The 22,934-nt window shown below is 46.3% G+C and overlaps 1 protein-coding gene across 1 annotated transcript in view; it reads right to left on the reverse strand.

Annotated features, from left to right (window-relative positions):
• Nucleotides 1-5,039: 5,039 nt before the first annotated feature.
• Nucleotides 5,040-22,934, reverse strand: part of LOC122943784 (deoxyribonuclease gamma-like) — a 32,876-nt gene continuing 14,981 nt past the window's right edge. Inside the window, exons 3-8 of the mRNA XM_044301815.1 lie at nucleotides 19,551-19,640; nucleotides 18,833-18,945; nucleotides 14,514-14,617; nucleotides 12,809-12,966; nucleotides 5,357-5,453; nucleotides 5,040-5,272 (exon numbers count right to left, since the gene is read on the reverse strand). Coding sequence (XP_044157750.1) covers nucleotides 5,189-5,272; nucleotides 5,357-5,453; nucleotides 12,809-12,966; nucleotides 14,514-14,617; nucleotides 18,833-18,945; nucleotides 19,551-19,640 — 646 coding nt within the window. The 3' untranslated portion in view covers nucleotides 5,040-5,188. The remainder of the gene's footprint in view (nucleotides 5,273-5,356; nucleotides 5,454-12,808; nucleotides 12,967-14,513; nucleotides 14,618-18,832; nucleotides 18,946-19,550; nucleotides 19,641-22,934) is intronic.

Here is a 22,934-nt window from a genome sequence, read left to right on the forward strand (position 1 = left end):
ATTAATATGTACTGGCTGCACAACCCCTTTAATAGGATAACCCCTTTAAGTGCCTTAAGTGAGGAGATTTCACAAAATAGCACCACTTCTGTTCACAGGCTGTGTCTGGTATTGCAGCTCAACCCCATTCACTTAACATGCTCTTAGCTGCAATGTCAGACACAGTCCACGGGCAAAAGAGGTGCTGTTTCTGGGTGATAAAAATCAGTCGCCAATTCTCTTAATTTTATTCTTAATTCTTTGTATAATTTTGTTGTTATATGACGGTATTCTACGGTTAAGTTACACTGAATTATATTAGATGTATGCTACACTTTCGTGTAACATGTTATACGGTGAGCCAGAATTCTGCCCCATTTTGCTTTCTCCCGATGTATGTTATAGACTTGGTCTAAGGGTCTCATGCTGTACAGCCCTTGCTTTCAGTGTAATAGAACCTAATACGTTCTTACATGCCTTTTATTTATTTATTTGCTGCGATTTGAATAAAATGAACGATATAAAATATTAGAAACATTTCTAGAACGTCAACCATAGTTTGGAATCAAAGGTATATGAAGGTATACGGAGAGGAGCTGTCCTTGCATTAGTTCTTGATATTCTTGTGTATTATTGTGCTTTTCACTTATTCATGTCTTGTTTTTTGAGTTTCCCTGTTTAGTGCTTGTCCACACAACCCCTCCCTGCCCTGTCCCTCTGCTCGGCCGTCTCCTTGGAGATGTCAGTAAACTCTGACTGAGCTCCTGATCACATTTCACAGGCCTGGCTGCTGGTATCCTCGTCTTCTTGGATCTCCTCCATTGCCCCCCATTAAGAAGCTGATTACGTAATTCACTCCTCAACATGAGAGACCTGCTGACAACTAGAAACCAAAATTGCTGGAAAGAACTCATTGAGAAGGAGACGTTAAGCAGGATGTCCTGGAAGATCAAATATAGCAAAGAGCACCCAAGGCAGCACCAACTGGAGACCACCAAGAAGAGGAGAGAGGTGTTCATTCCTCAGGTTACGACCAGTCTTCCTCCTTTGAATAAGACGCCTCTACCCTTGGTGAGCAGGTCTGAGGAAAATGACTACGACCAGTTAGATATACTGAACTTGGCTGAAATGAGGCCGGTCACACCTCACGCCTCCCATGTACTTTATGATGGTTTCTCAAAGGAGGGAAAAGGAAGGTCCCTGTATCTGAAAGTGAGAAAACAGCTGGGTCCGGAGGAGAAGTATCCACACCCCCTATTGTCCTCCTGGGATTATGGCTGGAGGCTCGGTAAGAGGATGTATGAACTTAGTTATGTGTTCCTGTTGCTTAATTCTGACCCACTTCAGTTCCAAGCCGTTGACATGATGTTGAGTCATTGCCTTAGAACTACTTCTAAAATCTGGCTTGTTGGCACCATTTCTGGCTTCATCCCCCTGCTAGTACCCTCTTAGCTACATGTTGATGTTCTAGGTCTATGTCTAAAGAGGTGAGCCTGGTTTTCATAAGTCACAATGAAAAATTTCTCTGGTGCCAACTTGAGGACTCTGCTCATATAAGACAGTGGAGGCCAAAATACAAATCCCCACACAACGGCATTGTCTTATATGGGGGGCTCCATCCCCATAATGGTAAATTATTGATAGCTGGTCCAACTCTAGTGAGAACACATATTGTAGTGCAAGTGCAGTCATTGACCACACAGTGCTAATGTAGCATGACATGCCAGCCATTTAAATAGATGGGTACCCAATACGGGTCAAGTCAGCCAGATAGACCACCAATGTTTGCAGCAGCTCTCTGCTCTGGGGGGGGGGTCCTAAATGGACTTATGGAAAGGCAGACACACCTCTACTGATTGGCGTGATATTAATATAGGTAATATACAGAGGTTTCTTACAGGTTTGTGTGCGTGGATCTGGTTTTCCAGCTTCCATTTACTTCTATAGGGATAACTACAGAGACGTGATGCAAATCTGTAATATGGTTATTAAATCTAGTTATTGTCCTAATAGATAACCGTATCGGTGTAAGGCTCACTGTCCGATATTTCCATTTCAGGTGACGTAGTGAACGAATTCAAACTTCCGTTCCATGGAAGGTCCCGAATTGTGAAAGATACCTTCTACAGCAGGAACGGGATCCTTTCTATCCCCTCCAGCAATGACCGGATGCTGTGACACATCCTGGAGCACATCCTTCTTTATGTTCAGTTTCCGATGGGCGTAATATGGGCACACTTTAATATCTGTATTACGGCTGCTCGAGCTGGACCCCTCGTAAAACCACTGAATTGACCTTACATCACCATAGGCTTCTAGGATCAGTCGGTTCAGGAGACCCATGGCAGGTCCAAGTCTTAAGGTTTTATGGTGATCAGTCGGTTGAGCAGACCCGTGGCAGGTCCAGGTCTTACGGACACGATACAGATATTCTAATGTGGCCATATTATGGCCTGTTTCCGGTTTGGATTTTTTGTCATTACTCTGATCTTTTTAACAGCTTGAAATGAGCAGTCAGACAATAAATGGCCAAGTGTCACCCGACACTGTAATTAACATTATGTGGCTTGTCTTTATCCTGTGTATTATTTCTGCATTGTGTTCTCGTATATTAGAAGCCTCCGAGCAGTTACTAAGCAGAGACACAACAAGGACTACCAACAGGCTATACCAAACCGGTTCCCCAGAAGCAGCTCGAATCTGGCATCGTACTCCTTTCTACATTGTATTTAAAGCCTTCAGGAGGTCACACTTGTTGCCTTAGGCTGGACTCACACATAGTTCTTTACTGGTGTTTGTGGTGTTTTGTTGTCTTTACAAACTCTAGACTTTAACTTAAAGACTCTAGAAATTATGAAATACAGGGCATACAATCTAGCATCTTAGTTTTCATAGTTCTGTAGATTTTGTGGTAAAACAGGGAAAAATTGCATCCACACATTTGTTTTGAGAAAAAAAACCTAAAAAAAGCAGGCAGCTTTTATGGTGTGTTTTTTTTATTTTATTTTTTTATGGTCAAGAAAATGCCATATAAAATTGTTGTGTAAAGAAGGAAGCCTTAAAGGGGTATTCCCAACAGTAGGATAAGCCATCAATGTAAGATAGGTGCGGGACCTACCTCTGGGACCCACTTCTGTCTCCAGAACAAAGCCCCCAAAGTGAAGGGAGAGCAGCCATGCATGCCATTGACCTCTATGGGATTTCTCCGTTCACTGCTATGGCATTTCCAAAAATGGGTTGAGTGCACTTGCTGGACTATTTTCGGAAGTCCCATAGCAGTGAATAGAGAGAATGCTGCTCATGCGCGGCTGCTATCCTTGATTTCGGGGGCCCCGTTCTGGAGATTGGAGTGGGTCCTACCTATCTGACACTGATGGCATATCATAATGATGTACCATAACTACCAGGGATATAGATCATAGTCTTCACTGTGCTAGACTTGGATGATTTTCAATACTATCTGGCCGGAGGCTATCTGCTGCTTTTTAGTCAATTATTAGAGTGTTGTACATTAATATTTATTTGATATGGTTCTGTATTGCCTGGCTTCAAGGGAACAGGTCCCAAGGTGCCCCCTCCCTGGCTGCAAGCACTTAGGGTACGGCCACACGGTCAGGTTTCCTGATGGAGTTTTGGAAGCGAATATCATAAAAGGAGAAAAGGTAAAAAGAACAGATACAATTTTTTTTATTTTAATTTCACTCTGGTTTTGGCATCCAAAACTGCGTACAGAAACAGACTGTGTGGCCGTACCCTTCAAGAGATCATTGGCAGTGATGCAGCTGAAAGTTATGTGCAGGCCATAGCTGGACAGCGGGTAGAGAATTTTGCCAGGAGGAAAGGGCCAAAGCTTAAGTTTAGACCATTTTATATGCCTAAGGCCTCATGCACACGACCGTTGTGTGCATCCGTGTCCGTTGTTCCGTTTTCCGTGATTTTCTGACTTTCAATGGGTCAGTTGAAAACTCGGAAAATGCACCGTTTTTCATCCGCGTCCACGTCCATGATCCGTGTTTCCTGTCCGTCAAAAAAATATGACCTGTCCTATTTTTTTGACGGACAACAGTTCGCGGACCCATTCAAGTCAATGGGTCAGTGAGGCACACAAGATTGTCATCCGCGTCCGTGATCCGTGTCCATTTTTTCCTATCATTTTCCAGGCAAACTTGACTTAGATTTTTTTTCACTTTTCTGGTCTGGTGATCTTCCAAAAATCAAGGAAGACACACGGAAGAAAAAACAGACACGGATCATGGAACAACGGAACCCCGTTTTGCGGACCGTGAAAAAATACTGTCGTGTGCATGAGGCCTAAAACAGACATAGAAAATGATGAGACAGGCCTGCCGGTCTGTCCACTTCCCTGCCCCCTTCTTTAGACCCGGTGTGAACTGGGAAAATTTCTCTTAGTAAATGACCCCAAATTTATGCTAGATTTTGCAATTTCTTTGAGGATAGGTGATCCTTATTTGATTGGTGGATGTCACATACTTCTCAGCCGTCACAATGAGTCAGTCTAATACAGAGACATAGGGGGTCATTTACTATTCTGAAATACACCTAAATTAGGTGTATTTCAGGTGCAGATGGTGACGACTTCTCCCCGCACACACCAGGTTGTGGGTGAGGCGTTGGCGGGGAAGGGCCGGCAGCTCGGAAGCTGTCTTACATTTAGAACTGGCACTGGGTGCACCAAAGCTATGGAGGCTGGCACCTCTTGATAGGCTTATTAAGACTGGCGTCTAAAATGCTGGTCTTAAAAAAATGTGCCCCATAGCATCATATTTAAATCCCCGCTACACTGGCAAGGCCGTTTTTCCTAGTTTGCTATCCTTTTTCTAGATATTATGGCCAAGGTCATGTGGCGCCCAGCAACCTGTGCACATACCTAGGCAGCCACTTCCCAGCGACCAACCTGGGTTGATTGCCCCTTTTGCCCCCCTGATAATCCAGCCCCGCCATGAGGGCCATTACTTTTTCAATCACTGGCGTCTTGTAGCTAACGGAAGCAATTCCCAGTCACAACATTGTACTAATGAATTCCAGTTCAGAGCCTGATGCATGATTACATTAGTTATTTTATTATTCACTTTATTTTTATTCGAAAGTGGTTTATCCGTTCATTAAGAGTTAATAGCATCATCATCTTCATCATCAATAAAAACATAAAAAAGCCAAGAATCTAGCACATTGTCCCTTCTCAACGCTTTCATCTTGAAGTTGAGGAAGTCTTCATTTTACGCATCTGGTTCAGCTGGAATTCCACAGGGTAGTGGTCACTGATTTCCAAGGCCTTCAAATTCAACAGAGATTCATTTGTTATGTAATTGCAAGCACTATATGCATGAAATGATTGATGAATCATGTCTGCTCTAACCTGGGCTTCGGTCAGTCCATAGGCCTTCATGAAATCAAACACAGTGGCAGAGCCTGGCTCTACAGAGTTGATCAGCCTCTTGCCGTGAAGTACGATCCTGCAACGGCCAGTCAAAAATCTCTGGTTACAATGCATAGGAGAGGTTTATACGACTATACGGGGTTAGGAAAAACGAACATAATCAATGGAAATGATTGGCAAGTGATTGGCTCCAATGTCCAAATGGCACTGTATTCTACTGAACCTTTGGGGCCCTCTTGTATTAGATGTCTATTACTGTATCAGGGCCCGGGGCACTGGAGGATTCTCTATTACTCTAAGGCCTCATGCACATGACCGTATTTTCTGGCCATATCCGATCCACATTTTTGCAGATGGAACGCGGACCCATTCATTCCTTTTGGGGTCACAAAAAATATATAAAATGTTGTCTGCATCCGAGTGGCTAGAACATGTCCTATTCTTATCCGTTTTCTGGACAAGAATAGACATTTCTACAATGGGGCCCGCAAAAAGTGTGGTTTGCACACGGGCCAAATCTGTATTTTGCAGATACATGATTTGCGGACCACAAAACGGATACGGTCATGTGCAGGAGGCCTAATGGACCAGTCCTAGGGGCATCTAAAATAATTCTATCCCCTGAGCTAAATGAGTCTGCACATGGCTGAGCCTATCTGCAATTATAGTGAGAGGGAAAGGTCTATCCATCCTATAAGAGATGAGTACGGGAGGAGGGAACCAGTTGTGTCAAATCCTACAAGTTCGTAACACTAAAATTGGTCTAACCCACCAATTTCGGGGGATTGGATAACTGTCTGTGTACATGTTGGTACTGACTTTCCACTGACAGATGTTGACAGGGGAAAGAAGGATCGGGCATGTTGAATTTCAACACTGGATCATTTTGTTCTTAAAGTGTCTTTGTACTTAAAACAAAAAATAATAACTTTTGATGTCATAGCGACATATCAAAGGTTTTTATCAGTGGGGGTCTGAGCACTAGAACGAGGAGAGAGAATCGCTCACATAGAGTGCTCCATCCTTGCTGCCGGAGACGATCTCAAGTAGTAGTCTATGAGCCTATCTCGATTTATTCTCCTGCAGCGAGGAATAAAAACGCCCTGTGTAAGCGCTTCGCTCTCCTCGTTGGAATTCTCAGCACTTGGACTGATCCAAACCTTTGATATATCGCTATGACATATAAGTTTTTATCACAGTGTAGATACACTTTAAAGGGGTTGTCCCTCTTCGGGGCCTTTCAGGCAGACTCTTCCCTCATATGGCCAGACCTGTGGAGGGAAGCGTTCCCCACCGCTGGGTTCTAGATCCTTTGCGCCTCTGCTGCGAACCATTCCCTATGTGTCAACTTGTGTTTTGAGAACAGTCCTTCACTGGCTGCAGTGGTGATTCAACCCCCTCGGGACCCGAAAACCAGATGTGGACACGCAAGGACCAGAATTCGGCAGTGGGGGCAAGGTAGAAGAGGATCCAGCACACAGTGGCAGGGAACAGATAAATATGCTTCCCTCCGCAGATCTGGCCACATGGGGGGGGGGTCTTGCCGAAAGACCCTTGAAGATGAACAGTCCCTTTAAGGCTTCATTCACATGACTGTATTTATGGTCCACATTCGATTCACATTTTTTTGCGGATCGGATGCGGACACATTCATTTCAATGGGGCCGCAAAACGTCCGTATGTCCCGCAAAAAAAAAAGATGGACAAGAATTGGACATGTTCTATTTTGCAGACAAGAATCGTTAATTTCTAACGATAATTTGTTTTCCCTTAGTCCTAACAGCAGCACAGATGGGGGTTAACTGCCCCTGTGGACTGGTAGGACCGGCGGAATTTTAATGAGCCCAAGAACCAATAAACGATCTTCAGCTCCCTGAAAGGGAGGAGATCACCCCCCAGCCCACCGTGTCTTTAACAAGTATGATGTAAGTTAGGGAGGGATATTTGTGTGCTGCTGTTAGGACTAAGGGAAAACAAATTATCGTTAGAAATTAACGATTCCCTTACGTCCTACCAGCAGCACAGATGGGGAGATAGCAAGATAAAACCCCTAGGGAGGGTCCTCATGCCTGGCAGAAGTAAGAACTGTCTGCCCGAAAGCCGAAAACTCTGCCATCCTAGCATCTATCCTATAATGGGAGATGAAGGTTGACTCAGAGCTCCAGGAGGCCGCCTTACAGATCAACTCTAAGGGGAGAAGGCTTCTTTCCGCAACCGAGGTGGAGACCGCCCTAGTAGAATGGGCTCTCACAAACTCGGGAGGATCTAAGGTTTGGGAGACAAAGGCTTCCTTAATGGCCTCCTTGATCCAGCGACTAATGGTGGCTTTAGACGCTTTACGGCCTTTAGACTTACCGGCAAACAGGATAAGGAGATTCTCATCTATCCTGAACTCTCTGGATCTATCCACATAGATCTGGAGGCATCTAGAAATGTCCAGCGGATCTCTGGCTGGAGTATCAGAGGAGGAGGCTGTAAACAAAACTGGTAAGGAGATTACCTGGTTGATATTTTGAAAAGTAGGCACCTTAGGTCTGAAGTATGGTAAAAACTTCAGGAGTACTCTGTCCTGTAAGAAAATAATATATGGATGAATTGCAGAGAAAGCCTGCAATTCAGAGACTCTTTTGGCTGAGGCTATAGCCAGAAGAAAGACCATCTTTAGAGTTAAATATTTGAAATCAACCTCCTCCAAAGGCTCAAAGGGGGGAGATGCTAGACCCCTGAGCACTACTGAAAGATCCCACTGGGGAATGGGTTTCAGTATAGTAGGCTTTAGTCTTTCCGCTCCCTTCAAGAAGCGTCTGATGAGTGGGTCCCGAGAGTATGGCCTGTTGAGACAGGCCGAGATGGCACACATTTGTACCTTCAAGGTAGCTGGAGATAGGCCTCTATCTAATCCGTCCTGAAGGAAATGTAGTATCGCAGGAAGGGGCGGATCTGCAGACGCCACCTGTTTGGAATCACACCATGCCACGAAGATTCTCATGATCCTGGAGTAGGCCTTGTTTGTAGACTCTGCTCGAGAATGCGACAAAGTTCTCAGGACCGACTCGGAGAGCCCTTCTATGTTGGGAAGGGGCTGATCAACCTCCAGGCTGTCAGGTTGAACCTGTGCAGATCTGGGCAGAGGTGAGTGTCCCACGACACCAGGGTCTGCTCCGGGGGGAGTCTCCAGTATTGTCCCCGACTCATCTGAATGAGCTGGGTAAACCAGGATCTTTTGGGCCAAAACGGTATGATGGCTATTACCGAGGCCTGATCCTGACGGATTTTCATCAATACCCTCGGTATCATGGAAAAGGGAGGGAAGATGTAAGCCAGCCTGAACCTCCACGGTATCGACAGAGCATCTATCGCCAGGGGGTTGTCTTCCCGGTACAGGGAACAGAACCTCAGCACCTTGGCGTTGAACCTGGTTGCCATGAGGTCCACCTCTGGCATACCCCAACTGTGAACTAGCTGCCTGAAGACCTCCGGATGCAGAGACCACTCCATGGTCGGTAATCCTCGACTTAAGCGGTCTGCTATCATATTGAGGGAACCTCGGATATGAACGGCAGATAGATGGGAAAGGTTCAGCTCTGCCCACCGAAGGATCACCCCGATCTCTGATAGAAGGGGTAATGACCTTGTGCCTCCCTGCTTGTTTATATAGAGAACCGCAGTCATATTGTCTGACTGGACTTTCACCGCTTTGCCCCGAATCTGAGGGGCGAAGTGAAGGAGGGCTAGCCGGATAGCTCGCATCTCGCGAAGATTGGAGGAAAGATGCCGCTCCAGGGGGGACCAAGATCCCTGCACTTGGGATCCGTCCAGGTGAGCGCCCCAGCCTACAAGGGACGCGTCTGTAGTCAATATGACCCAAACTGGTTGGGTCATAGACTTCCCTGCTGGCAGTCGAAACCACCATCTGAGGGAATTCCGGGTTTGACCGGACAGGGAGCACAGGGAATCTAGCCCCGCAGGGCTGCCGTTCCATAAGTGTAAGACCTCCGACTGAAGAGGACGGAGGTGCCATAGCGCCCAAGGGACTGCGTCCGCAGCCGCTGACATGAGCCCCACCATCTTCATGAGAGTCCGAATAGAGACTCGACGAGGGACATGAAGGACCTTTGCCAGGTCCTGAATCCGTGCTTTCCTTTCTTGAGTCAACCGGAGGGACATCTCCACAGAGTCGACCACGAATCCTAAATATTGGATTGAAGATGATGGGCTCACATTCGACTTCTGCCAGTTGATGATCCAGCCTAGGCGGAGAAGAAAGGAGATTGCGATCTGAAGATGGTGGGTAAGGATCGGAACTGAAGAGGCTATGAAAAGCCAATCGTCCAGATAAGGAATGATAGTCAGCCCTTGGAGTCTCAATGCTGCCACCACCGATACCACCACCTTGGTGAAGATAAGGGGGGCAGAAGAGATTCCGAAGGGGAGCGCGGTGAACTGAAAGTGCCTGCGAACCCCTGAAATCTGGACCGCGATCCTGAGAAATTTCCGGAAGGCGGAATGGATCGGAATGTGAAGATAAGCATCTTTGAGGTCCAGAGTAGCCATGACATCCCCGAGGTTGAGGATATGGGTGACTGACCTTATGGTTTCCATGCGAAACCTTGTTTTCCTTAGAAATCGATTGAGAAATCTCAAATCGATGATAATCCGGAGGTCTCCCGTCTTTTTGGGAACCAGGAACACTGGTGAGTAAATACCTAGGCCTCTCTCCCCTGCCGGCACCTCCTCTAGGGCTCCCTTGGAGATATAATCCTGGATGTAAGATTCCAGGACCATTTGTTTGGCCGGCCCGAAGTTTCGTGTAGCGACGAATCTTTCTGGGGGGAGAGAGAGAAAGTCTACCCGGTACCCGAAGGAGACTAAGTTCAGAACCCAAGGGTCTGCGATCAACTGACTCCAGGAGTCTTTGAAATGGGAGAGACGGCCCCCCACGGGCGTTTGGGGGAGTGGTGTGGGAAAGTCTAGAGGAGACACTGCAGGGACAGCAGGGCTTATCCAAGAGCCTCGAAGAGGCCCATAGTCAGGAGGGATTTGCCTCCTTAGCGGGTTTACGGGAGCGCCTCGAATACTTACGAGACGGTCCCCCCCAATCTCTGCGCCTAGATTGCTGCCCCGGACGTCCTTCGCGCTTCTTTCCCTGCCTGGGGCGTCCCCGAAAGGGCTGCTGGGGGAGGCTCTTCCCCTTTTTGTCGGAGAGCCCCTCCATGATTTTATCCAATTCGGACCCAAACAGCCTGTCTGGTTCGAAGGGGAGCCCACAAAGATTAAACTTGGACGCGTTGTCCGCGACCCAAGGTTTCAGCCAGAGTGGTCTGCGGGCAGCCGAAACTAAAGCCATGGTTTTGGCGGCCAGCTTCAACTGCATCTGGGTGGAGTCGACTAAGAAATCCATAGCCAGGTTGGCTGACTTGAAAGCTGCTAAGATGTCATCCCTGGATACGCTCTGGTCCACATCTGTCTGGATCTGATTGAGCCTAGAGCGTAGATAAGTGGCCACTTCAGTGGCCGCAATTGAAGTTGATGCGGAGGCAGCGGCCGCCGCATAACTCCTTCTGAGGGTGCACTCTGCCCTCCGATCTAGAGGGTCCTGCAGGCTAGACCCATCATCTGCAGGGACTAGAGTGCGCCGGGACAACTTGGCTATCGCCATGTCCACCTTGGGAATGGAACCCCACGATTCCACCAAGGGTTTAGCCATCGGGTACATGAGCTTGAACTTCCTAGTGAGAACTGGGCCTTTCTCAGGCTTTCGCCATTCTGTGCGCATCACAGAAAGAAGGGTCTCATCCGCTCTGAAGACACGCTGTGTCCGTACGGCGGGATCGGAGGACTCCCCAATGTCAACATCATGGTCCCCGACCTGATGGACTTAAGTAACTTCTGCGTCTTTTCTGGAGGGAAAAAGCAAGAAGTGATCTCTTCTTCCTCAGAAGAAGACCCCACCGAACAGGGGGTGGGTCTTTCGGGTGGTGCGGCTGAAGCGGCCACATCCATGGGAGTCTGAGAGGGTCCTGGTAACCTCTCATTCAATAAGCGCACCACTCCCTTAATGGAATCATCCACATATGTCTTCGTCCACTGAAACATCTCCTGCATCGTGGGATCCGTGGACGCCGTGCGACAACTCTCACACCTAGAATAGGGACAGCCGTCGTCTAAGGGCGTGTTACAATCAAAGCACGCCAAATGCTTCCTCTTGGTCCCGGATTTTCGCTGATCCGGATCGTTGGGGGAAGCCATAGTCTGTAATTGGAAACAAAAAAGACAGGTCATAACACCAACAAAAAAATTGGAGGTGGAGAAACGAGACCTTAAGGGGGCCCACCAGCACTAGAGAAATATAGAGCTGCAGAAGGAACACACAAACCCACGGTCAAGTAATATAAGGATATTACAAGGCACAGGGAACTCTGGAGCTAGCTTGTCAAAGCAATGCAACCAGAGCACTGAATGACAGGCTCTGGGCGCTTAAAAGGAAGAAGCCCCGCCCCCTGGGCGGGTCCCAATCGTAAATATCTTAAGATATAAGAGGGCTAACAAAACCAGCTCAGCATGCTCTGGATAGCTGCCCCAGGTCATCCTGGATCACAGGATATCTATAGGTAAATAATTCTTAAAAAAGGGGGGAGGATAGGACCTCAGCCGCTGCGGAAAAAAACCGGAAGTGACGTAGCGCAGCTAGTGCGCGTCACTTCCGGAAGATGGCGGCGCCCATAGCGCCACGTGTGTGTGGCGATGGGGGAACGGGAGACCAGGAGAAAACTGAGAAGAAGAGGGGAGGGGGACACCCCGCTCCCAGCGGTCCCCAGGTATAGCAAATCGCCGCGATCCGCCTGAAAATAAAGGCAAAAGAGAGAGCCATGTAAAAAAATCGGGGTGATCCTTTACATTAGAAAGAAAAAAGGATCCCCTAACTCTCAGCTCCAAAAGGGAGCGATACGCCAGTCCAACCTGTCCAAAGGACAGAAAAAAACACGGTGGGCTGGGGGGTGATCTCCTCCCTTTCAGGGAGCTGAAGATCGTTTATTGGTTCTTGGGCTCATTAAAATTCCGCCGGTCCTACCAGTCCACAGGGGCAGTTAACCCCCATCTGTGCTGCTGGTAGGACGTAAGGGAACAGGCATTGTTACAATGGGTCTCCACAAAATGGATGCAACATGGACATTATCCGTGTTTTCTGCCGGTCTACATTTTGCATACCGCAAAATAAATACAGTCGGTAAGGGAGATAAACTGACCCCAAAGATAGCTGCCAGTCTTACTCCCCTCTCCACATTGCAAACACACGCACGTTTAGCCAATGGGCAAACAGCTATTTACAGTATATGGGCACCATAAAATATAATCCCCCTCAGCATTTTACTCATTAAAGAATAGAACCATGTGCATGTAAATCCGTCCACTCTCCCCAGGAGGGGTTACCTGTCGTAGGCACAGTTGGTGCTGCTTTTTACTGTTGTATCAACGTTGTCCTCAATCAGCCAAACGAATTCCGGCTTGGTCCTGAGACGAATGTTCTTCCAGTACTTCTTGGGGACATAACTACAGGCAGCGTTAAAGTCCCCCATAAAGATAAAGTTCTACAAGTAACCAGGATACATATATATATTAAAAGGAAGTAAACCATAAATTATAGACCTCAGCAAATAATCTCCAAGACTCTTTTGTTTTTCAAGCTAGCGAAAAGAGAAAGCATCGCCAATACGGAAAACCAGTTGTTTCCCCACATTTGTCGGTATGATCGCTGCTATTTTACTGATATTTCCCTTTTCTCTTGTCTAACGGTAATTCATATTTATACCAAATCTACACAGAAATTCCCCGTTCTTTTTGCACACTTCTCTTTTCTTAATATGAAATAAAGAATAAAGTAAAAGCCACTGAGACAATAAACTCCCTTTATAATTCACTCAAGGATATCTGAGCCAAGGGCTATCTAGAAATGGGAACAAAAACTCAGTAACCCAAAGCTGCACATCAATTTCATATAGGACCTCTCACCGCTCCTGACAGGCCTGTTTTTATAGCTTTATGCATTCACCATGTAATAACAATTCTGGAGCATCTATTCTTATGGCTCTACGTTGTACCATTCCTTTTGTAAGGGATCACAATCACAGATGTCTCCTCTGACAACGGGGTTCAAGTCCAAAAGGTGCTTTATTTTGGCACTTCAGCACCATCACACACATAAACATTGAAAACAAACACCTGCCCGTCTGGGCTCTACCTAATACACGAGTTGTCTCTACCTCACCTATAGAGCGCCGTTCACACACTGGATTAGATCCGGCTTCCTCAGCCATATACAGTCCAGCAGCCTCCAGGCTGTGACCACACTAGCACTCTTAGAGGGAGATGGTCCAGAAGTCCTACCGACTCTGAACGTGCGACCCTCTTTTCGGTAGGCGTCACTGGGGCCCCCCCCAAACTTCAGGCTTTACAAAGCCTTGTGGCCCCTCAGCCCTCCTGGCTAAGACCACACAGAGCCTCTCAGGCTCCCTCAGCTTTTCTCCCTCCAAGTCATACACAGAGGGTTGTTTTATCCCTCCTTGATTTCAGCGACGGGCCTCACCTGCGATCACCTCCAGCAAAGGACAATACATGTAGTGGAAGGGTGTGGACTGGCAGATCCCACTACCAAACCTATACCTCAGTCCACATGAAATCCAGCCCAGAAAAACATCTAGACAAAACTACACTTTGCTGAAACCACTGCAGCTTTCTGGATTTCAGTTATCTCACCCAGCTGAGGTATCTGGGTAGGATATACACGCCTCCCAGCACTTATACTGTACACATCACCACACTTTATTATTCCTACTAGAAGTTATGAATGAATTTCCAGCAGTCTGCAGTAAGGATACAGAGGGGTGTTACCTGCACAGTCTCATTCTATCCAGTCAGTGTTGCCATTGCCAGACTGTGCAGGTGACCCCATCTATTGTGGCCCAATTGAAATGAATAGGTCTGCATCTGTTCTGTGATATGAACTCAAATATATGGTCGTGTGAATTGGCCCTTATAGACACAGTGACCGTGACTGGGCTGTATGGCAGAAGCTCCATTGTATCTGTGACATGTTTATCTACTACTGTCTATATACAGAATATTACTTCAGACAAACCTCCGTTTTCCATTTCCCCTTCACATCAACGTATACATCATAGAGTTCATCAATTTCACGGACCGCAGCTTCGGGTGTTGTATGCTGAGGGATGATCACAAAATCTTATGGGAAGAATACAGGACAAAAGGTGATTCCGATGTAATATACACATTGTACCTGCATTGAGGGCAGCTAATACTGAGTAGTATTTAAAGGGGTGGTTTAGCTTTCGACACGTCCATAGGAAATTGGGTCCCTCCTGAGACCAGTTGATTATGAGATGAAGCTGCAACACCTGAACTGAAGTGAACTCGGGCTGTGTTCACACTGCTGCTATTTGAAGATTGGACAGAATGTGCTTTTCCTCTAAACAAAATGAGACCAGAAAGTAAACAGCAGAGCTGGCTCAGGGTGGCAATGATTGGGGCACAATTACCCTTTAATGGAAGGAGGTGGATAAAAAAGGACGCCACACGTAATAGTGAGTTACCACTGAGGAAGGAGTCAGTTTAGACCCCGAAACGCGTCTGGTAAAACTACGATAACCGCATGTCTAGAAAAGGACCACATATAGCAACCTAATAGGAAGCGCTTCCCTACACTACGCTAGCCCGCATATCCACTAACAGCCTCCCCGGCATATGTAACCACGTGGGACGCCGAGTCAATTTAACACCACGTGGGACGCTGAATCTGTCGCACGCGCGCATTGAAAGAATACAGCGAACAGCAAACCCTGACCGGACAGCTTGCTGGAAGGAAGCGGCTGCATACATAGAAGACGCCGGAAAGGTAAAGGCAGGCAGCGTATTGCCTCCATGTGGGACGCCACAGGAGTGGTACAAAGAATACCTGCCCGCCATAGATGATAAAACATTTAATCCAATACAATATCCGCGTTATCTAACGTAACAGCCGCATTCATTGTAAAGCCGGACATTTATAAGGGGAATAGCTGGGACTCAGCAGCTCTGCTCCACCAGGGACATTTGAACATGATATTAATACCACACTGTGGATATACGGAAACTAAATGACTATATCTATATATTCAGTGGACCACTTCTGTCTGTACAAATACTAACTAACCTGCTGATCAACTGATACTTCTTAACCTCTGTAGGCTGAAGTAGCCGTGAAACAGCAGCTCCGGTCCACCAGGGACATTTGAACATTATATTATTGCTGCTAACGTCATTATGGATACATAGCAATTTTATTACTATACTATATATCCAGCGGATGATACCTGCCTGTACAGCTATCAACCTTAAAGGGAGTCTTTCACGCCGATTGACCCTATTAACCTATTAATACACTTATGTCCACGGCATCCCCCCTATTAAAACTGTTCTTACCGTTAGTTCCCTGCTAGCATCATTCGTCCAAAAAACACTTTTATTCCATATGCAAATGAGGCTGTGAAGGTGCCCAGGGGCGGCCTTACAACGGCCGGTGCCCAGGCCCCTGGGTCATTTTCATACCAATTCACTACCCCTCCTCCGTGTCTGCCCGCCCATCCGCTGCGTCTGCCCGCCCATGGTCTCTTCTCTATCTTTCCTCCTACTGTCCGTAATCCTGCGCATGCGCCGATGACCGCGATATCGGCGCGTGCGCATTGAATGACCACAGTCTGGCCGGGGCATCACAGTTTAGTGTGCGCATGCGCCGACCCGGGCCTAACTTACGTTCTTGCCGTGATGCTGTGATCACGGTAAGAACGTAAGTTAGGCCGGTGCCGGCGCATGCGCACACTAAACTGTGATGCCCCGGCCAGACTGTGGTCATTCAATGCGCACGCGCCGATATCGCGGTCATCGACGCATGCGCGGGATTACGGACAGTAGGAGGAAAGATAGAGAAGAGACCATGGGCGGGCAGACGCGGCGGATGGGTCAATCGGCGTGAAAGACTCCCTTTAAGGGTACTTTCACACCAGCGTTTTTCTTTTCCGGTGCTGAGTTCCGTCCTAGGGGCTCAAATCCGGAAAATAACTGATCAGTTTTATCCCCATGCATTCTGAATAGAGAGTCCGTCCTTCAGGATGCATCAGGATGTCTTCAGTTCAGTCTTTTTGACTAATCAGCTTTTCAGAAAACCGTAGCATGTTGTATTTTTACCTCCGGCCAAAAATCCTGAACACTTTGACTGAACGCCGGATCCGGACTTTTTCCTATTGACTTACATTAACGCCGGATCCGGCGCCGTGTGTTCAGTCAAACCGGATCCGGCTTTTGCATGTTAAACCCGAAAAATGGCGGATCCGTTTTTTCCAATGCATTTTTTCATTGTGATCAAAATCCTGATCAGGATTCAAATGTAATCCGTTTTCACACGTTTTTCCGGATCCGGCGGGCAGTTCCGGTGTCGGAATTGAACGCCGGATTTAAACAACGCTAGTGTGAAAGTAGCCTGAGGCTACATGCACACGACCGTATGTGTTTTGCAGTCCGCAAATTGCGGATCCGCAAAAAAATTGCGGATTCCGTATGGCAAACTAGAAAAAATAGGACATGCACAATTTTTTGTGGAGCAACGGACTGGACATACTCATGCGGACAGCACATGGTGTGCTGGCCGCGTTTTTTGCAGACCCATTGAAATGAATGGGTCCGCATCCTATCCGCAAAAAAAAAAGGTACGGACACGGAAACAAAATACGGTCTTGTGCATGAGGCCTAACAGTGACTACCCTGCTGACCAACTGATACTCTCAACAGAAGAATTTGTTATCTTTGGCCAAATTAACTTCTATTTCTTTCTTTTCTCCTTTGTGGAGATAGTTTTTTACTTATACTTATTTTATATATCCTGTTGGATTATCTAATTTTTTTTTCATTTTATTTCTATATATTTTAATTATAAAGGGGGGAAAAGTATTTATATCAAATACAATCGGTCTGCTCTCTACTTGTTACCAGCTATAGTGGGCCAGTCTATCAACCAAAATGACAATAATCGCAACAAAATCTGATGGACCCCCATGGAAGGCCATAGGGTCCATCAGGTGCCAATGGTATCTGTCGTACAACAGATCCGGTGTTCTAACAAAAAACCCTACAAAAAACCCTTACCCCTAATGCAAAAAAAAAATTATGACCTAATGCAAAAAGACACTTATGTAATATACAATCAAACGGAGCAATAGAAATTATTCCAAGAAAACCACCAACTGATTATCCTTAAGAATAATGTTTCCATTCACTCACTGCAAGCTGAGATCTTAAAAATTCTGCAGAATTCAACGGAGCAGACCAAAACACCAGTAATAAACCAGGCACAATGCTTGTAGGCAGGGGCGTAGCTAAAGGCTCATGGGCCCTGGTGCAAGAGTTCAGCTTGGGCCCCCCTTCCCTAAGTGCTTTGTGGCCAGGGGCAGGGAAAAACATAGCCTTCGTGCTGCCTCGGGCAGAAATTGAAACGGCACCTCCCCAATGCCAAATTCTTGACCTAAACCTTTCCCTCCAGCCAGGGGTGTAATTGCTGAACCAGTATGTACTTTCTATAATACCAGTGTCTTCTTATGCGGCACAAGGGTCTTTGGGCCCCTCAGGCTCCTGGGCCCGGTAGCGACTGCTACCTCTGCACCCTCTATAGCTACGCCCCTGCTTGTAGGGCTAGTTGGTCTGAATGTAATGATACCTTTTACTGAGCAATCTGTTGCTTCATTCTGGAGAAAAGGGTACTTTCAATCCATATGCAAAATTAGCAGTTAAAGATGTCTCATCTCAGACAATGGGGGCATATCGCTAGGATATGCCCCCATTGTCTTAGAGGGGCGGGTCTCACCGCTGGGACCCGCAACTATATCGAGAACGGAGCCCCGCAAGTGGTGGCTGGAGGACTCTGGTCTGGGCTACCACCAAGCACACTGCCCTTAGAAGTGAATGGGAGCACACTGCCAGTGCTCGGCTATTTTCAGCGGCCTCATAGAAATGAATGGAGGGCGGCTTTGCGTGCACAGTGCACCCTCCACCACTTTCGGGGCTCCCTTCTCGATTTAGGTGCTTGTCCCAGCGTTGGGACCTGCACCTATAAGACAATGAGGGTATATCCTAGCGATATGGCCCCATTGTCTTTGATGAGACATTCCCTTTAAGTTCCCCGAGGGTGCCCCAAGCCTCTCTGTGCGCCCTAGCTCCTTCTTCTACCTCTGCCAGCCTCCTGCCTTCTCCTTGATTGCATAGTCTGGCAGATTCAATCAGATCTGCTTCTAAAATGGCTTTTTTTAATAGCTTATATCCGGTTTAAAAAATAAATAAAAAACTCAAGAAGAATAATGATGCGTGCGCAAAGGGTTAACTATTCATAAGAATTATAAATCCATCCGGTCTTACCGCTTTTGTAGGTTTTAAACCAGACAACAAAAGGTTCCCTGGAAAAGGCATCGACATCTCCGTCCTGGTGGTCCATGTACTGATAAATGCCTTTCACTGTGACCAGCTGCTTCCTGCAATGCATATTGTATCCATGCGTTAAAGGGGTTGTCCCACAAAAAATTATATTGCAGTTTTCAAACCAGCACCTGGGTCTGAATACTTTTCTAATTGCATGTAATTAAAAATGTTGCATAGCCACTGAGCTATTCAATAAAATGTATCTGTATAGCGCCACCAGCTGATTGTTCTTTTTTCTCTGTCCACCTTGCTGAGGTGGACGCACATGCTCAGTTCAATCCTTCAACTGCCTCCTGAGCTGTGATAGGGAGAGCATGGACACGCCCCCATAGCTGTGATAGGGAGAGCATGGACACGCCCCCTGAGCTGCAGCAGAATGGACACTCCCCTAATATAAATCTAGCAGAGCAATGAATGAGGAGATCTCTGGATCCATGTGAGGTACAGGGCTGGTTCTAGCTTTCTTAGAAAGAGATTGTCATGTACTGTATGATGTCTGATTTTCATTTTTTACATTAATCATGGGATAACCCCTTAAATATTAGCTGTCACCATTCTCCCGGATGTGGCCTGGTGTGATTGAAGTCACCTCTACTAGTTACAAACAATTCAATGAACATTGACAAGCTGGCCCCCATAATGCCCGTAACCCACTTACCTATAAATAAATGCATACTGCTCTTTGTAGGTCTTGCGTCCGAGCCTCTGGCTGATGATTACGCTAAATTCATCTTTCATCTCTGGCTGGCTACAAGTAAACAGAAACAAGGTCTCAGATACTCCTTCCGTAATCTCTTGAGATCGAGTGGGTAGAGGTCCACATTAGAGAACTCATCCACTAATCACAACCAGTGCAATTGCCCATTTGTCTTCTTCTCCAGCATTCTACAAATGACATATAAATCTGCTAATCGCTGATTGTGTCTTTTGTCACTCATTGTATGAACCAGGAGGATCAGGATTAAAGGGCATCTGTCAGCAGATTTGTAAAATGTGATCACGCCTGCCTGACACTGTCTATTAAAGTACAGAGGGTGCAGCAGTTGCAGAGAGAGCAGAGCCTCTAGGTGTAATGGCAACGCCCCCGTTGCTCCTAGAGGCTCATTTGCATATCATAAAACATTGCTTTTCTCAGCAATGCGGGCACATATGAACATGGGACCGACACAGATGCCTTCAGCTGCCAAGCGCACATGTAACAGGTCAGACAGTGTCATAGGTACAAATCTGCTGACAGATGGGCTTTAACATCAAATTTGAGCCTGGAAGATCTGGATTGACAATGCTATAGGTCCCCTCTACGTAGAGGCTGCACAGGGTTAATTGTAATTGCTGCATCTTTGGCTGCATTCCTCGTGGAATAGCTCTTTGAAGTTGACATGGGCAATTTGGGGTTACATCCAGAGGGGCGCTTATGTACTCCACAACCCCTAGATGCAACTGTAATACTAGGGGTGGTAACTTCCCTGGGAAATAATTACTATGTAGCAATTATCCTTTATTCGAGTACATACTAATTCATGGATCAGCAACCAGCTACAATTTCCCAACATGCTCCATTCACATCTCTGGTCATTCGGAGAGAAGCCAAAGCAAGTATGCATGATAGGGATTGTAGTTTCTCCACTGACCCCCGTACTAATACAGTACATTCTACAGAATGCGACTTCCCTCCTCCGACAATCTCAACAGAATGACTTTATCAGATTTACTTGTTTATTGCAATCAGATTCTGTAATTGATAACACGTGACAATTTGTGCTATTTTGTTGCTTTTTTCTCTATGTATCAAAACCACATAACGTCACAAGGGAAGAGCAGCCATGGACTATGAAGGGGCACGCATTATGGATCATATATGATATAAGAACAGTTGTGTTAACGTGTAGGTTTAACCCAAAGTTATTGGTCTGCCTTTTTTCGTATACTTGACCATGTCGACTATACAGGGAGCACATATAACTGATGTAGGGTCCATGAGGAGTGGGTCCAGTTCAGGTTGACCTCATGCCCCTGAGGAGTAGCAAACCTGTAAAGATATCCCCTTCCTTAAATTTGGAAGCATGAGAAGAGTGAACTGGTTAAAGAGTGACACCAAGTGGTGTATCTACATAGAAGCAGATCCAGGGGGTCCTATTGGGGACCTTGTGGAGAGGACGCAAGGAGTCTTATAGGCCATGGAATGCTAGTTTGGCCAAAAAGTATAGAGGAGCATCTATAAAACTACCAAAGCTCCTATAAAACTACCAGGTGGTCTCTGCAAGGGGAAATAGTAGCCATTAGATCCTCCACAAAGGCCTTTCACCCACCTAAGTGGGGTTTCTCTGCTCTGCACTGATGAGGGGCAATCACCCTGAACCAGCTGTTTGCAGGTGAAGTATTGGCTTGGCTATGATCTTAAGTTATGTCTCGAGGCTTGTTTAAAAGGCTGAACATTCACTCATAGGATTGCTACCTTCCAATAGCTTCCAGGAGCATCCCATGACCTTAAAAAACTCCTTATGCCTACTAGGTGCTCCCCAGAAGGAGAAATAGTACACCTCAGATGCCCGACAAAGGCCTCTCAGCCAGCTAAGCCAGTTTTCTCTGCACTGATGAGGGGTAATCACTCTGAAGGAGATGAGTTACTGGCTTGTTTTTAATCCTAAATTATATCTCAAGGCCTGTTTGAAAGGCCGATCATAGTTCCAGAGGCTCAGCTTCTTTTCTTTTTTGGAATGTGATAATTTACATACATGCATGCTACTGTTATGGGGGTCCGACATTGAACAGCGAATACCGTAGCAATGATCAGCTGTTTTTGAGGGCTAGAAGCTAACTCAAAGACAATTACAATGAATCTAATGACCGGCAATGCTGCCGGTGCTGGGGACTAGGCTGTAGGCAGTTATGTCCGGTGTGGTGCACACAATATGATGGTCATCATCGAGCTGAGCATGCATGTACTGTATATCAGGAAGGCGGGTTCAGAAGGAATAGCTGTTGGCCTAATGCGCAAGTTTTGGGGGCCAAGAGTGAAGGGAAACCTAGCTAGGCCTCTGGCAGAAGGAAATTCGGGGCTATACATATAAGAACCTATGAAAATCCACTGCCATTTTTTTACTGACTGCCTCCTGCAATTCACACTCCTATATACTGTATGTAGGAAAAGCTTCATCTTCAAATGAATCATCAGAAATCGGTAGATCTGTGTAGGAGTGACTGACAGAGCATGGTTAACGCATCTGCTAAATTGCTGCTGAAGAAGAACCTAAAGTAAGAATTTATATCTTTTAACACCTAAAAAGATATTTTGAAGAAATTAGTTGTTATCAGGAACTGTGCTGCAGAGAGAATCTGTCTTTATATGCACACACCTATATAACGGTATATATGGACGTACCGCATGTGCACACACATACTGAGAAACATGGCCGGCAGCTGCCGACCCCAGTGCCTTGAGGAGGGAGATGTATATTTACTGCTAAGCTAAAGGATTTCTCTGGGACTTTGGGAAATTGCTATATGTTGCCAATGATAGACGCAATGTGTACATAGGCTTCAATTTACACAGCCTTGTTTTATGGACACGTTTGTGATTATACTGAGTGGTCTGGAGGCAGTATACATTTAGGTGTATGGGTTATAATTGTGTGATAAGAGGGGGTCCCACTTCTGGGGTCCCATGTTTACGGTCTTCTTCATAGAGCTCTTTTGGTGACCCCCATAACCACCCAGTGGCCACCTCTCCATTGATTTCAATGGTAAAACCAGCAGATGAAGGCCAGATTGAGTCTACAACAGGGAACCTCTTATTTATTAGGCATGTATGCCATATCATATGAATCTGATATAAATGCTGGAATACCTCTCGTCAGTGGGATCAGTTGGTTTTCAAAATGTCACTGACTTAAAAAAACAAGATAAAACGTTATACTGGCTTCTCAAGCATGAAAAAGAGATTACACAAACACAAAGATCAGCTTATCCGGATAACAAAGTGGAAAAGTGAGTTTCTGGATGTGATATAATAAATAACTGATGAATATCTATTAAAAGAGCC

Source organism: Bufo gargarizans, chromosome 7 (assembly GCF_014858855.1).
Source record: "Bufo gargarizans isolate SCDJY-AF-19 chromosome 7, ASM1485885v1, whole genome shotgun sequence".
Lineage (NCBI taxonomy): Eukaryota > Metazoa > Chordata > Amphibia > Anura > Bufonidae > Bufo > Bufo gargarizans.